The sequence below is a fragment of the Salmo salar genome, chromosome 15 (assembly GCF_965601325.2).
Source record: "Salmo salar chromosome 15, fSalSal1, whole genome shotgun sequence".
Lineage (NCBI taxonomy): Eukaryota > Metazoa > Chordata > Actinopteri > Salmoniformes > Salmonidae > Salmo > Salmo salar.
Genome location: NC_138305.1, coordinates 32,676,169 through 32,689,596, shown reverse-complemented (window position 1 = coordinate 32,689,596; position 13,428 = coordinate 32,676,169). Strand labels below are relative to the sequence as shown.

Genomic DNA, 13,428 nt, shown 5'->3' with positions numbered 1-13,428 from the left:
TGCTGGTGACGTCACTCACAATGCACTTTTGCAGCCAGGTATGTGTGTTGTGACAGAGAAAATCATTTTTGTGTCATTTAGAGGGAAAATGCGTGCATTTTAGCGTTTGAGTTACTTTTCAAAAGTTTCTAAAAGTTCCAAATACATTTTTAAAAGTAGCAAAATTTGTTGCTAGGTGCTGTTTGAAAAAAAAGTTGCCAGGGTACTCTGAAAAGTTACTAAATCTAGCAACAAAATTTCTACGTTGGCATCACTGCCTATATGACTGGCGTGGTGAAAGAAAACACAAACTATACCCTGTTTTGATTGACAGACAATTTGGCCATTAGTAGAGCTAAGATGGTGAACGTCAACAAATCAGCTGCCACAGCTCACACTGACAAATACTCAGAACTGTCCCCTGTGGCTCAGGGGTTGAGGGTGATGATGGGGAGGGAATACAACACCATCAGTTTCCATTCTTTCACATCAGTTTTCCATCACTAAAATACGATATGCTCTCCTAAAAAGAAAACAAACTGCTCTTTGTTATTCAGAACATTTTATTGTTCTACCCTTACACACTAAACATCTCTCACCTCTGCTTTTTGGGGATTAAACGAGTCACAATATTCAGAGAATCTATGAACATGAATAGAATTCATAACTAAAGTGGATGCATAGTTGCATACAGTATTCAGGTCAATGAGAGGGTCTTTTGGTGTGTTTGGCTATTGTTGCTGTTGTTTTTGTTTCCATTTACCCCAGTTACTGCTGCAATGATGGATAAATGGTAAAACAACAATGAACGACAGTGCCTTCAAAAATAATTCACACGCCTTTCCACATTTTGTTATGTTACAGCCTGAATTTTAAATTGATTAAAATGAGATTTTCTGTTAATGGCCTACACACAATACCCCATATTGTCAAAGTGGAGTGATGTTTTTAGAATTGTTTACAAATTAATGTAAAATGAAAAGCTGAAATGTCTTATGTCAAAATATTCAACTCCTTTGTCATGGCAAGCCTAAATAAGTTCAAGAGTACAAATGTGCTTAACATGTCACATAATAGGTTGCATTTAATGACTACCTCATCTCTGTACCCCACACATACAATTATCTCTAAGGTCCCACAGTCGAGCAGTGAATTTCAAACAGATTCAAACACAAAAACCTGGGAGATTTTCCAATGCCTCACAAAGAAGGGCACCTATTGGTAGATAGGTAAACATTTAAAAAGCAGACTTTGAATATCCCTTTGAGCATGGTGAAGTTATTAATTACACTTTGGATGGTGTATCAATACACCCAGTCACTACAAAGATACAGGGGTCCTTCCTAACTCAGTTGCCAGAGAGAAAGGAAACCACTCAAAGATTTCACTATGGGGCCAAGGGTGATGTTAAAACCGTTACAGAGGTTAATGGCTGTGATAGGAGAAAACTGAGGATGGATTAAGAACATTGTAGTAACTCTACAATACTAACCTAATTGACAGAGTGAAAAGAAGGAAGCCTGTATAGAATAAACATATTCTAAAACATGCATCCTGTTTGCAACAAGGTACTAAAGCAGTACTGCAAGAAATGTGGCAAAGCAATCAAGTTTTTGTCCTGAATACAACGTGCTATGTTTTAGGCAAATCCAATACAACACATTACTGAGTACCACTCTCCATATTTTCAAGCGTAGTGGTGGCTGCATCATGTTATGGTTATGCTTGTAATCATTAAGGACAGGGGAGTTTTTCAGGATTAAAAATAAATGTAATGGAGCTAAGCACAGGCAAAGTCCTAGAGGAAAACCTGGTTCAGTCTGCTTTCCACCAGACACTGGGAGATGAATTCACCTTACAGCTGGACAATAACCTAAAAAAAGGCCAACTATACACTGGTATTGCTTACCAAGACATTGAATGTTCCTGAGTGGCCTAGTTACAGTTTTGACTTAAATTGTCTTGAAAACCTATGGCAAGACTTGAAAATGGCTGTCTAGCAATGATCAACAGTCAACTTGACAGAGCTTGAAGAATTTTAGACTCACAGCTGTAATCGCTGCCAAATGTAATTCTAATAAGTATTGACTCAGGGGTGTGAATACTTATGTAAATTAGATATTTCTTTATTTAATTTTCAATACATTTGCAAACATTTCTAAAAACATGTTTTCATTTTGTCATAATGAATACTTGTGTGTAGATGGGTGTAATAAGTCAAGGGGTATGAATACTTTCTGAAGGCACAAAGTATGTAGCACAAAGACCATGTATGCCAGGCTAAGGCTATTATTACATGTGACAAATTCAACTGAGATCCAGTCAGATTATTCCTACTTTGAGCCCTAGATGGCAGGAGAGCAATAGTGAGACCAAGGTTTTCAAGACAAACTCTGAAGTCAGAGGCAGCAATGTGTTATCAGGGCAATTTGTTCAGTGGTGAAAAGTAATTAAGTAAAAATACTAATAAGTATTTTTGGGTAGTATGTGTACTTTACTTTACTATTTATATTTTTGACAACTTTTACTTCACTACATTCCTAAAGGAAATAATGTACTTTTTACTCCATACATTTTTCCTGACATCTAAAGGTACTAGTTAAATTTTTTATGTTTAGCTGGACAGGAAAATGGTCAAATTCACACACTTATCAAGAAAACATCCCTGCCTTTGATCTGGCGGACTCACTAAACACAAATGCTTAATTTGTAAATTATTTGCACGTTTTGGAGTGTGCCCCTGGCTATCCATAAATTAAATTTAAAAAAGACAATTATGCTGTTTGGTTTGCTTAATATAAGGAATTTGAAATTATTCATACTTTTACTTTTGATACTTAATTATATTTTTGCAATTAGATTTACTTTAAATATTTGTTTACTTTTACTCAAGTAATATTTTACTGAGTGACTTTCACCTTTACTTGAGTCATTTTCTATTAAGGTATCTTTACTTTTAATCAAGTATTAAATACTTTTTCCATCACTGCATAGGCTGAATACTAATTTAGCAGACACTTGTATGCATTAAGATATAAGCAGAACAACAGTTATGGTTCACATAACAATATTCCACTCACATGGACCTATAAATATAAATTTAAAAATGTCTACAGTTTCTCTATGAACATGTGAAAATATCTTAGAAATGTGTTTTTGCATGGTAAAATATAGAATCTGGTTCAGAAATGTAGTAAAATAGTTCTTTATGACCTCGGTGAGTCAGCGAGATAGATGGTTATTATATGGCTTTGCTTTGTGATAAGGTGCTTCTCACTGTTGCAACACAAGGAGTGTATTGTGTTAGGGAGGTCAATTTCCGCTCCTATTTAAGCAATAAGGGATGAGACATAGGACATACAACTACAAGGTACACTTTAGTCTCAAGGCCACACTATATTAATTACATTCAACACAGTGTATGTAAAGTGTCCATTACATAAAGGTGTATAATATCCACACAGTGCACACATGTTACAGATCATAACATAATACAAATGTTGAACAGTAATACAAAATGTACTTTGATTTTAAGTTAAACCTGTTTCTTACTCTAAAATAAACCTTGTAATTACATATACACGTGTAGGATCTTAATGTGACCAGTTTCTCACAGCAGGAAAATAAACCTTAAGCAAAAGGAAATGTGAATTATTGTGTGGATTATAATTAAGAAATATTTGTTGAGGTTGATACATTTTTAGTAAGGGCAAATAAATATTAAAATTGAAATTAAAACTTTAGAAGCCTTTTTGGTAACACTTTACTTGACACCCAGCGTCATAACATGTCATAACCATGTCATACAATGTCATAATAGCTGACATAACTTGTCATAACCTGTCATAATATGGTCATAACACTGTCAGGACTCATATATTTACACCTGTTGTGACATACACTGAATAAAAACAAAAGCAACATGCAACAATTTCAAAGATTTTACTGAGTTACAGTTCATACAAGGAAATCAGTCAATTGAAATAAATTCATTAAGGTCAAATCTATGGATTTCACATGACTGGGAATGCAGATATGCATCTGTTGGTCACCGATACCTTAAAAAAAAGGTAGGGGCATGGTCAGAAACCAGTCAGTATCTGGTGTACAGCGTAACACATCTCTTTTGCATAGAGTTGATCAGGCTGTTGATTGTGGCCTGTGGAATGTTGTCCCACTCCTCTTTAATGGCTGTGCGAAGTTGCTGGGTATTGGCGGGAACTGGAAAACGCTGTTGTACACGTCGATCCAGAGCATCCCAAACATGCTCAATGGGTGACATGTCTGGTGAGTATGCAGGGACATTTTCAGCTTTCCAGAATTGTGTACAGATCCTTGCGACATGGGGCCGTGCATTATCATGCTGAAATATGAGGTGATTTGATGGTAGTGGATGAATGGCACGACAATGGACCTCAGGATCTCATCACGGTATCTCTGTGCATTCAAATTGCCAACGACAAAATGCAATTCTGTTTGATGCCACTGGCACCATGGGACAGTCTGTTTACAACATTGACATCAGCATACCGCTCGCCCACACGACGCCATACACGTGGTCTGCGGTTGTGAGACCATTTAGACGTACTGCAAAAATTCTCTAAAACGACATTGTAGGCGGTTTATGGTGAAGAAATTAACATAAAATGATCTGGCAACAGCTCTGGTGGACATTCCTGCAGTCAACATGACAACTGCACTCTCCCTCAAAACTTGAGACATTTGTGGCATTGTGTTGTGTGACAAAACCGAACATTTTAGTGGCATTTTGTCCCCAACACAAGGTGCACCTGTGTAATGGTCATGCTGTTTAATCAGCTTCTTGATATGCCACACCTGTCAAGTGGATGGATTATCTTGGCAAATGAGAAATGCTCACTAACAGGGATGGCTGCAAACTTTCTACTTTTAAACTCGGACAAAACAGAGATGCTTGTTCTAGGTCCCAAGAAACAAAGAGATCTTCTGTTGAATCTGACAATTAATCTGGATGGTTGTACAGTCGTCTCAAATAAAACTGTGAAGGACCTCGGCGTTACTCTGGACCCTGATCTCTCTTTTGAAGAACATATCAAGACTGTTTCAAGGACAGCTTTTTTCCATCTACGTAACATTGCAAAAATCAGAAACTTTCTGTCCAAAAATGACGCAGAAAAATTAATCCATGCTTTTGTTACTTCTAGGCTGGACTACTGCAATGCTCTACTTTCCGGCTACCCGGATAAAGCACTAAACAAACTTCAGTTAGTGCTAAATACAGCTGCTAGAATCCTGACTAGAACCCCAAAATTTGATCATATTACTCCAGTGATAGCCTCCCTACACTGGTTTCCTGTTAAGGCAAGGGCTGATTTCAAGGTTTTACTGCTAACCTACAAAGCATTACATGGGCTTGCTCCTACCTATCTTTCCGATTTGGTCCTGCCGTACATACCTACACGTACGCTACAGTCACAAGACGCAGGCCTCCTAATTGTCCCTAGAATTTCTAAGCAAACGGCTGGAGGTAGGGCTTTCTCCTATAGAGCTAAATTTTTATGGAATGGTCTGCCTACCCATGTGAGAGACGCAGACTCAGTCTTAACCTTTAAGTCTTTACTGAAGACTTATCTCTTCAGTAGGTCCTATGATTAAGTATAGTCTGGCCCAGGAGTGTGAAGGTGAACGGAAAGGCTGGAGCAACGAACCGCCCTTGCTGTCTCTGCCTTGCCGGTTCCCCTCTCTCCACTGGGATTCTCTGCCTCTAACCCTATTACAGGGGCTGAGTCACTGGCGTACTGATGTTCTTCCATGCCGTCCATGGGAGGGGTGCGTCACTTGAGTGGGCTGAGTCACTGACGTGGTCTTCCTGTCTGGGTTGGCGCCCCCCCCTTGGGTTGTGCCGTGGCGGAGATCTTTGTGGGCTATACTCGGCCTTGTCTTAGGACGGTAAGTTGGTGGTTGGAGACATCCCTCTAGTGGTGTGGGGGCTGTGCTTTGGCAAAGTGGGTGGGGTTATATCCTGCCTGTTTGGCCCTGTCCGGGGGTTTCATCGGATGGGGCCACAGTGTCTCCTGATCCCTCCTGTCTCAGCCTCCAGTATTTATGCTGCAGTAGTTTATGTGTCGGGGGGCTAGGGTCAGTCTGTTACATCTGGAGTATTTCTCTTGTCTTATCCGGTGTCCTGTGTGAATTTAAATATGCTCTCTCTAATTCTCTCTTTCTTTCTTTCTCTCGGAGGACCTGAGCCCTAGGACCATGCCTCAGGACTACCTGGCATGATGACTCCTTGCTGTCCCCAGTCCACCTGGCCGTGCTGCTGCTCCAGTTTCAACTGTTCTGCCTGCGGCTATGGAACCCTGACCTGTTCACCGGACGTGCTTGTTGCACCCTCGACAACTACTATGATTATTATTATTTGACCATGCTGGTCATTTATGAACATTTTAACATCTTGACCATGTTCTGTTATAATATCCACCCGGCACAGCCAGAAGAGGACTGGCCACCCCTCATAGCCTGGTTCCTCTCTAGGTTTCTTCCTAGGTTTTTGGCCTTTTCTAGGGAGTTTTTTCCTAGGGAGTTTTTCCTAGCCTCCGTGCTTCTTTCACATGCATTGCTTGCTGTTTGGGGTTCTAGGCTGGGTTTCTGTACAGCACTTTGAGATATCAGCTGATGTACGAAGGGCTATATAAATACATTTGATTTGATGTTAACAAATTTGTGCACAACATTTACGAGAATTAAGCTTTTTGTGCGTATGGAACATATCTGGGATCTTTTATTTTAGCTCATGAAACATGGGACCAACACTTGACATGTTGCGTTTATATTTTTGTTCAGTATATTTTGTTATTTTATGGCTGGTTATGACACCTACATAAGAGTGGCAAAATCCACATTTATTGAAATGTTTTTTTTCCCTGCAAAGAAATGTCCTTTCTTTTGAAAATGTGTTTCTTAAGTCCTTTGTTGTTGTTGTAATGAATTTTGTTTACAGTCATGTTTTTTAAATAACTTGCAGAAAATACACTTTATGACACTGTCAAGAAGCATTATGACCCTCCTGTGTCACTTTACCTGGACTATGAAAATACACCTTATGACACTGTCAAGAAGCATTATGACCATCATAATCATATAAGCCAAAAATAAAATAAATAAAAATAAGCCAGATAGGCCTACCACATACATGCCCTTATATCAGTCATCAGTCACAAAGAGGGAGTCTTGTCCTGCTCCTGAAATATGCTCCTGCATTCATCCCAGTCATCAGCTATAGAGCATTGGAGTGTGGCATGTCTGACATCAATTTGTGAGCAATTACAATGATAATTTAATATGGTCAATTTCACAAAATGTTATATAACATAAGCATACTGTCAATATGCTCAGCCCACCGCTCCTCTCTGATTCAGAGGGGTTGGGTTAAATGCGGAAGACATATTTTAGTTGAATACATTCTTTTGGACAACTGAGTAGGTATCCCCCTTTCCCTTTATAAGTAGGCTATGGTGTATGTTGTATGTTTTGCCTTCTGTGGTAGGTTTTGTGTGTTTTGACACTCTTATCTGGGTGTCATAACCAGCCATAAAATAATTAAATATATGTCACAACAGGTTTAAATATAAACTCAGCAAAAAAATAAACTTCCCTTTTTCAGGACCCTGTCTTTCAAGGATAATTCGTAAAAATCCAAATAACTTCACAGATCTTCATTGTAAAGGGTTTAAACACTGTTTCCAATGCTTGTTCAATGAACCATAAACAATTAATGAACATGCACCTGTGGTACGGTCATTAAGACACTAACAGCTTACAGACAGTGGGCAATTAAGGTCACAGTTATGAAAACTTAGGACACTAAAGAGGCCTTTCTACTGACTCTGAAAAACATCAAAAGAAAGATGCTCAGGGTCCCTGCTCATCTGCGTGAACGTGCCTTAGGCATGCTGCAAGGAGGCATGAGGACTGCAGATGTGGCCAGGGCAACAAATTGCAATGTCCGTACTGTGAGACACCTAAGACAGCGCTACAGGGAGACAGGAAGGACAGCTGATCGTCCTCGCAGTGGCAGACCACGTGGAACAACACCTGCACAGGATCGGTACATCCGAACATCACACCTGCAGGACAGGTACAGGATGGCAACAACAACTGCCTGAGTTACACCAGGAACACACAATCCCTCCATCAGTGCTCAGACGGTCCGTAATAAGCTGAGAGAGGCTGGACTGAGGGCTTGTAGGCCTGTTGTAGGCAGGTCCTCACCAGACATCACCGGCAACTACGTCGCCTATGAGCACAAACCCACCGTCGCTGAACCAGACAGGACTGGCAAAATGTGCTCTTCACTGACGAGTCACGGTTTTGTCTTATCAGGGGTGGTGGTCGGATTCGCGTTTATCGTTAAAAAAATGAGCGTTACACCGAGGCCTGTACTCTGGAGCGGGATCGATTTGGAGGTTGAGGGTTCGTCATGGTCTGGGGCAGTGTGTCACAGCATCATCGGACTGAGCTTGTTGTCATTGCAGGCAATCTCAACGCTGTGCGTTACAGGGAAGACATCCTCCTCCCTCATATGGTACCCTTCCTGCAGGCTCATCCTGACATGACCCACCAGCATGACATTGCCACCAGCCATACTGCTTGTTCTGTGCGTGATTTCCTGCAAGGCAGGAATGTCAGTGTTCTGCCATGGCCAGCAAAGAACCCGGATCTCAATCCCATCGAGCATGTCTGGGACATGTTGGATCAGAGGGTGAAGTCTAGGGCCATTCCCCCAAAAAATGTCCGGGAACTTGCAGGTACCTTGGTGGAAGAGGGGGGTAACATCTCACAGCAAGAACTGGCAAATCTGGTGCAGTTCATGAGGAGGAGATTCACTGCAATACCTAATGCAGCTGGTGGCCACACCAGATACTGACTGTTATTTTTTATTTTGACTCCCCCCCCCTCTTTTGTTCAGGGACACATTATTCAATTTCTGTTAGTCACATGTCTGTGGAACCTGTTCAGTTTGTCTCAGTTGTTGAATCTTATGTTCATACAAATATTTACACATGTTAAGTTTGCTGGAAATAAACACAGTTGACAGTGAGAGGACATTTCTTTTTTTGCTGTTTATGTGTCATGACAGTGTTATGACCATATGACAAGTTATGTCAGCTGTTATGACATATGACATGGTTATGACCATGTTATGTGTTATGATGCTGGGTGTCAAGTAAAGTGTTACCGTCTTTTTAAACCTCGAATACACCACAAGTTTGCATTTTCTGCTGTGAATTTTCTCATGGCGCAAACCCAACCAACTTCTTACTCTCAAAAATGAGACATTATTTTGTCTTTAAGGGGAAGTTACGCAATAAACTCCTCCTTGGTCTTCGGTTTCTGATATCCTCCTTTTGATGTGTTTTTCTGGTTGACAGTGTAGCCCCCCTCATCTTTCTTCTTCATGTTATAGACCATGATTGTTAACAGGGAGGCAGCCAAGGCCAGTCCCACCACCCCTCCTGCAATAATAGCTGCAAAGAGGAAGAATAAGAAGGTTGGGCTACAAGTACCTCAGCGCATCTGTCAGTAAATATGGAGGAAATAATATACCAAATAATATACTCAATAAGTTGGACTTTACCTGCAAGAGCTTCTTTGTTTGCTAGAAGACCACCACTCTTTGCCACATTGCCAATGGCTGATCCGTTGTTGTCATCTAGCTTAGGCCTTTTGTCAAAGGTCAAGTCTGAGTCCTAAAGACACAAAAAAGAGGGGATACTCACACGTTGCAATTTTTTCACCTCTACCAAGAGAGAACATATTTTGCTCATAGTGAATTCTTAAAAGACTAATCAATTCTTAAAATACTAAAATTACCTACTGATATTTTATTTCTGGTGTTGTCTGTCATTATAATTGGGACGGTTTTATCCTCTTCATCAATGGCATTGAACATTAAGTAATCTTCACTCATTGTCATAGTAAATGTTGAGATTGTGGTAAACCTCACTGAGCCTTTGGACACTGAAGGGAGTGGAAGCAGAAATGTTTACTAAGAAATGTGAAACCCACAGACACAGACAGACAGACAGACAGACAGACACACCCTGACACACAAAATGAACAGGATTACCTTCTGCCCATAACCCTGAACCTGAGCCAGAACTTTCCAGATCATGTCCCGATCCATCCAGGTCTTCTGGAGGAATAGAATACTGAGTACAAGGAAAAACAACACACGTACAACTTCAGTGTAGAAATGACCCCAGAAGTCCAACATAAGGCCAGTGTCCATAGAAGCCAATAACTGTGTACCTCTATACCAGTGTTGGGGAGTAATAAACTATATGTAGTTCAACTAGTCATTTAATTACATTTTACAGTAGCTTGGTGGTAGTTGAACTAAATTCAAATCTAGGTTGTGTTTTCATTAGTTATTTACTTTTTTGCTATGTAACAGTGTACAGTGCATACGGAAAGTATTCAGACCCCTTGACTTTTTCCACATTTTGTTAGGTTACGGCCTTAATCTAAAATGGATTAAATTGTTATTTTCCCTCAATCTACACACAATACCCCGTAATGACAAAGCAAAAACAGATTTCAGAAATGTCTGCATATTTATAAAAAGAAAAACTGAAACATACATTTACATACACTACCGTTCAAAAGTTTGGGGTCACATAGAAATGTCCTTGTTTTTTAAAGAAAAGCAAATTTTTTGTCCATTAAAATAACATCAAATTGATCAGACATACAGTGTAGACGTTGTTAATGTTGTAAATGACTATTGTAGCTGGAAACGGCAGATTTTTTATGGAATATCTACATAGGCGTACAGAGGCCCATTATCAGCAACCATCACTCCTGTGTTCCAATGGCACGTTGTGTTAGCTAATCCAAGTTAATAAGCCAGTTTGTGCTGTTCTGTGAAGGGAGTAGTACACAGCGTTGTACGATATCTTCAGTTTCTTGGCAATTTCCTCGCATGGAATAGCCTTGATTTCTCAGAATAAGAATAGACTGATGAGTTTCAGAAGAAAGGTCTTTGTTTCTGGCCATTTTGAGCCTGAAATCGAACCCACAAATGCTGATGTTCCAGATATTCAACTAGTCCAAATAAGGTCTTTGTTTTTAAAAAATAAATTTTCAAAAAAATCCCAAAACCTGATTTCATTTTGTCATTATGGGGTATTGTGTGTAGATTGATGAAGAAAAACATAAATGTAATATATTTTAGATAAAGCTGTAACATAAAACATTTTGTAAAAATGAAGAGGTCTGAATACTTTCCGAATGCACTGTATCTAACTACTAGAACTATGCATACTTTTTTTTGCAAAAACAAAATATGGGTGAAGTAGGCAAGAATTTCCTTTATTTGTTGGTCAGATTTGCCTAATTCTCACTTGAAACATAATTGTGTTTAATAGGCTAAATTCCACATTATGTTAATATATGACCCCAAAGTGATCTGTTCTTGTGATTTGTAGTCTGACATTTCAGATTTACATATACTTTTTCAGAAAGTAGTGAACTACTTTTTCATAGTAACTTTAGTGAAGTAAACTATATGTTTCTTTAGGATAGCTTTCGTGTAGCTTAACTTCTTCCAGTGTGAAGTAATTGGTAGTTTGGTAAACTATATTTTCAGAGTAGACTCCCCATCACTGCTCTATATCATTACCTCTCTCTCACTGGCGAGGAGGATTGTCACAGAAACAGAAAACGAGTATATATCACATTGTCATGGTAGTTTTAATGATTTACTGGCTGAATAGTATTTACAGGGTTAACTTTCATGCAACCCTTTGAAACCATGTCATACTAGATTAAGGACTGCAAGAGGAAAGGCTAAAACAATATTGTCTCAATAACACAGAGCTGTGAGTCAGCCAGTGAATCATGAGGTCTGAAGTCCAGTGCTACGCCAACAACTCGTCGCCCCTCCAGCAACACAACATGGCCGATACGTAATGACTCAGGATGAGGCACTGCCAGCAAGCTGCCACTGTCCTATAAAAACGCCCCGAGGGGACAATACATAGACTGTAGGGACAACAGCAGTGGCTGGATATTTACAATGTAAATGAGTGTCAACACACTACAGATTAACCCAGTAAGATAACAAACAGAACATTGGATCTTTTGTATGCTAGGAAATGGCTGGTAGAAGAATGATTCACAACAGAAACACTCATGAAGTGTCAGACAGAATCAACTGAGTGGCTAGAGCCTAGAACTAATAGGGGCATCAATTTGGAAAATAAAATGTTTCATTTGATGTTTCTAATGGCATTGTTTTACTAATTCAAAGATCTAGAATTAGGCCAGGATTGTGTCAGTATCATGGTGACATCACCAATTTCACTCCTGCAGCCCTGTGAAATGAATCTCTTCACAATAACGCTGAGTGATGTACACTCCGTTTTGTCCATGACAGTATCATCACACATGAACAAACATACTTTTAAAATGCAACAGTAATCCTTCATATTGAGAAGAAAAATTACACTGATGTACTTTCCAGATCGGAATCTTACACATTTTAGGTGAAAAATTGTATGTGATTGAGTGGAGTCCATACTTTGTTAGGAGGCTTGGTCAAAGGTACACAACAAGTTGTATTGAAATTCCATCCCTTGAAAGCCTGTCCGAGAGCTGATCCCCTAGCCCATCATAAAATCTTAATGAAGTTCAACTGCCTGATATCTTATCATTCATTATCAAGTAATGCATAATTGGTGTTAGGTCTAATGATACAATTCCAATGGCATACATACTGTAAATACTTACTTTTTAACTTTGCATTGATGGGAATGGGATCGTAAGTACGCATTTCAAGGTAAAGTCTGCACCTGTTATATTCGGCATATGTGACCAATACAATTTGATTTGATTCACAAGCAATCGATCACAAGGTATTCATATTTCAAGCTGCATATATATCCCAAAGCCTATGTTCATTCACTGCAGTCATAGCAAAGGCGACCAAGAAAAGTACACTGCACAAATCGACATTCATGACAAGTAAATGACATTGACATGAGAAGTATACCAGGCTACTCACCGATGTGGTTATTGCAGGTAAGCATGCGCCCATAGCAAACAGTAAAGTGAAAATCAGTAAAGTCCTCATTGTATCTTGTCGTCTGCAGTGATTTTATTACTACTCGTGTAGGTCTTAAAATTTATTTTCCGTCTCATAGTAGTACAGGTGTACGTTAAACCTACCTGTGGCAGGATTCAAGGCCCCGCCCTCTGTTTACAGAAGCAGATAGTGAGAATGTCAGAGTCAGACAAATCTTGACTCCAATTAAATCTGATCTGCAGAATGTAGACAGACATTCAGCAACCTGTTCAGAAACTACTTTAAAACAATTGATATTGAAAATTTGTCTTGAGTTTAAACTGGAGACTGGCAAGAAGCACCATCTACTGCTCAAAACAGGTCAGTTAAATCCAACTTCATGT

At 39.4% G+C, this 13,428-nt stretch overlaps 1 protein-coding gene across 1 annotated transcript; it reads right to left on the bottom strand.

Annotated features, from left to right (window-relative positions):
* Window positions 1–3,337: 3,337 nt before the first annotated feature.
* Window positions 3,338–13,271, bottom strand: LOC106571235 (syndecan-2-B). Its single transcript, XM_014144026.3, has 5 exons — window positions 13,025–13,271; window positions 10,088–10,169; window positions 9,836–9,978; window positions 9,596–9,707; window positions 3,338–9,485 (listed from the first exon to the last, which is right to left on the bottom strand). The coding sequence occupies exons 1-5, from the start codon at window positions 13,091–13,093 to the stop codon at window positions 9,319–9,321; spliced, it is 573 nt and encodes a 190-aa protein (XP_013999501.3). The 5' UTR covers window positions 13,094–13,271; the 3' UTR covers window positions 3,338–9,318.
* Between the last annotated feature and the right edge of the window lie 157 nt (window positions 13,272–13,428).

What these genes read in the sequence shown, in the direction of transcription:
- LOC106571235 (XM_014144026.3), bottom strand. Translation starts at nt 13,093, where the DNA reads ATGAGGACTTTACTGATTTTCACTTTACTGTTTGCTATGGGCGCATGC. An exon ending in TTCAGGGTTATGGGCAGAAG is followed by an intron (nt 9,979 to 10,087) that starts GTAATCCTGTTC and finishes CACTCCCTTCAG; the next exon opens with TGTCCAAAGGCTCAGTGAGG. An exon ending in ACACCAGAAATAAAATATCA is followed by an intron (nt 9,708 to 9,835) that starts GTAGGTAATTTT and finishes TTGTGTCTTTAG; the next exon opens with GACTCAGACTTGACCTTTGA.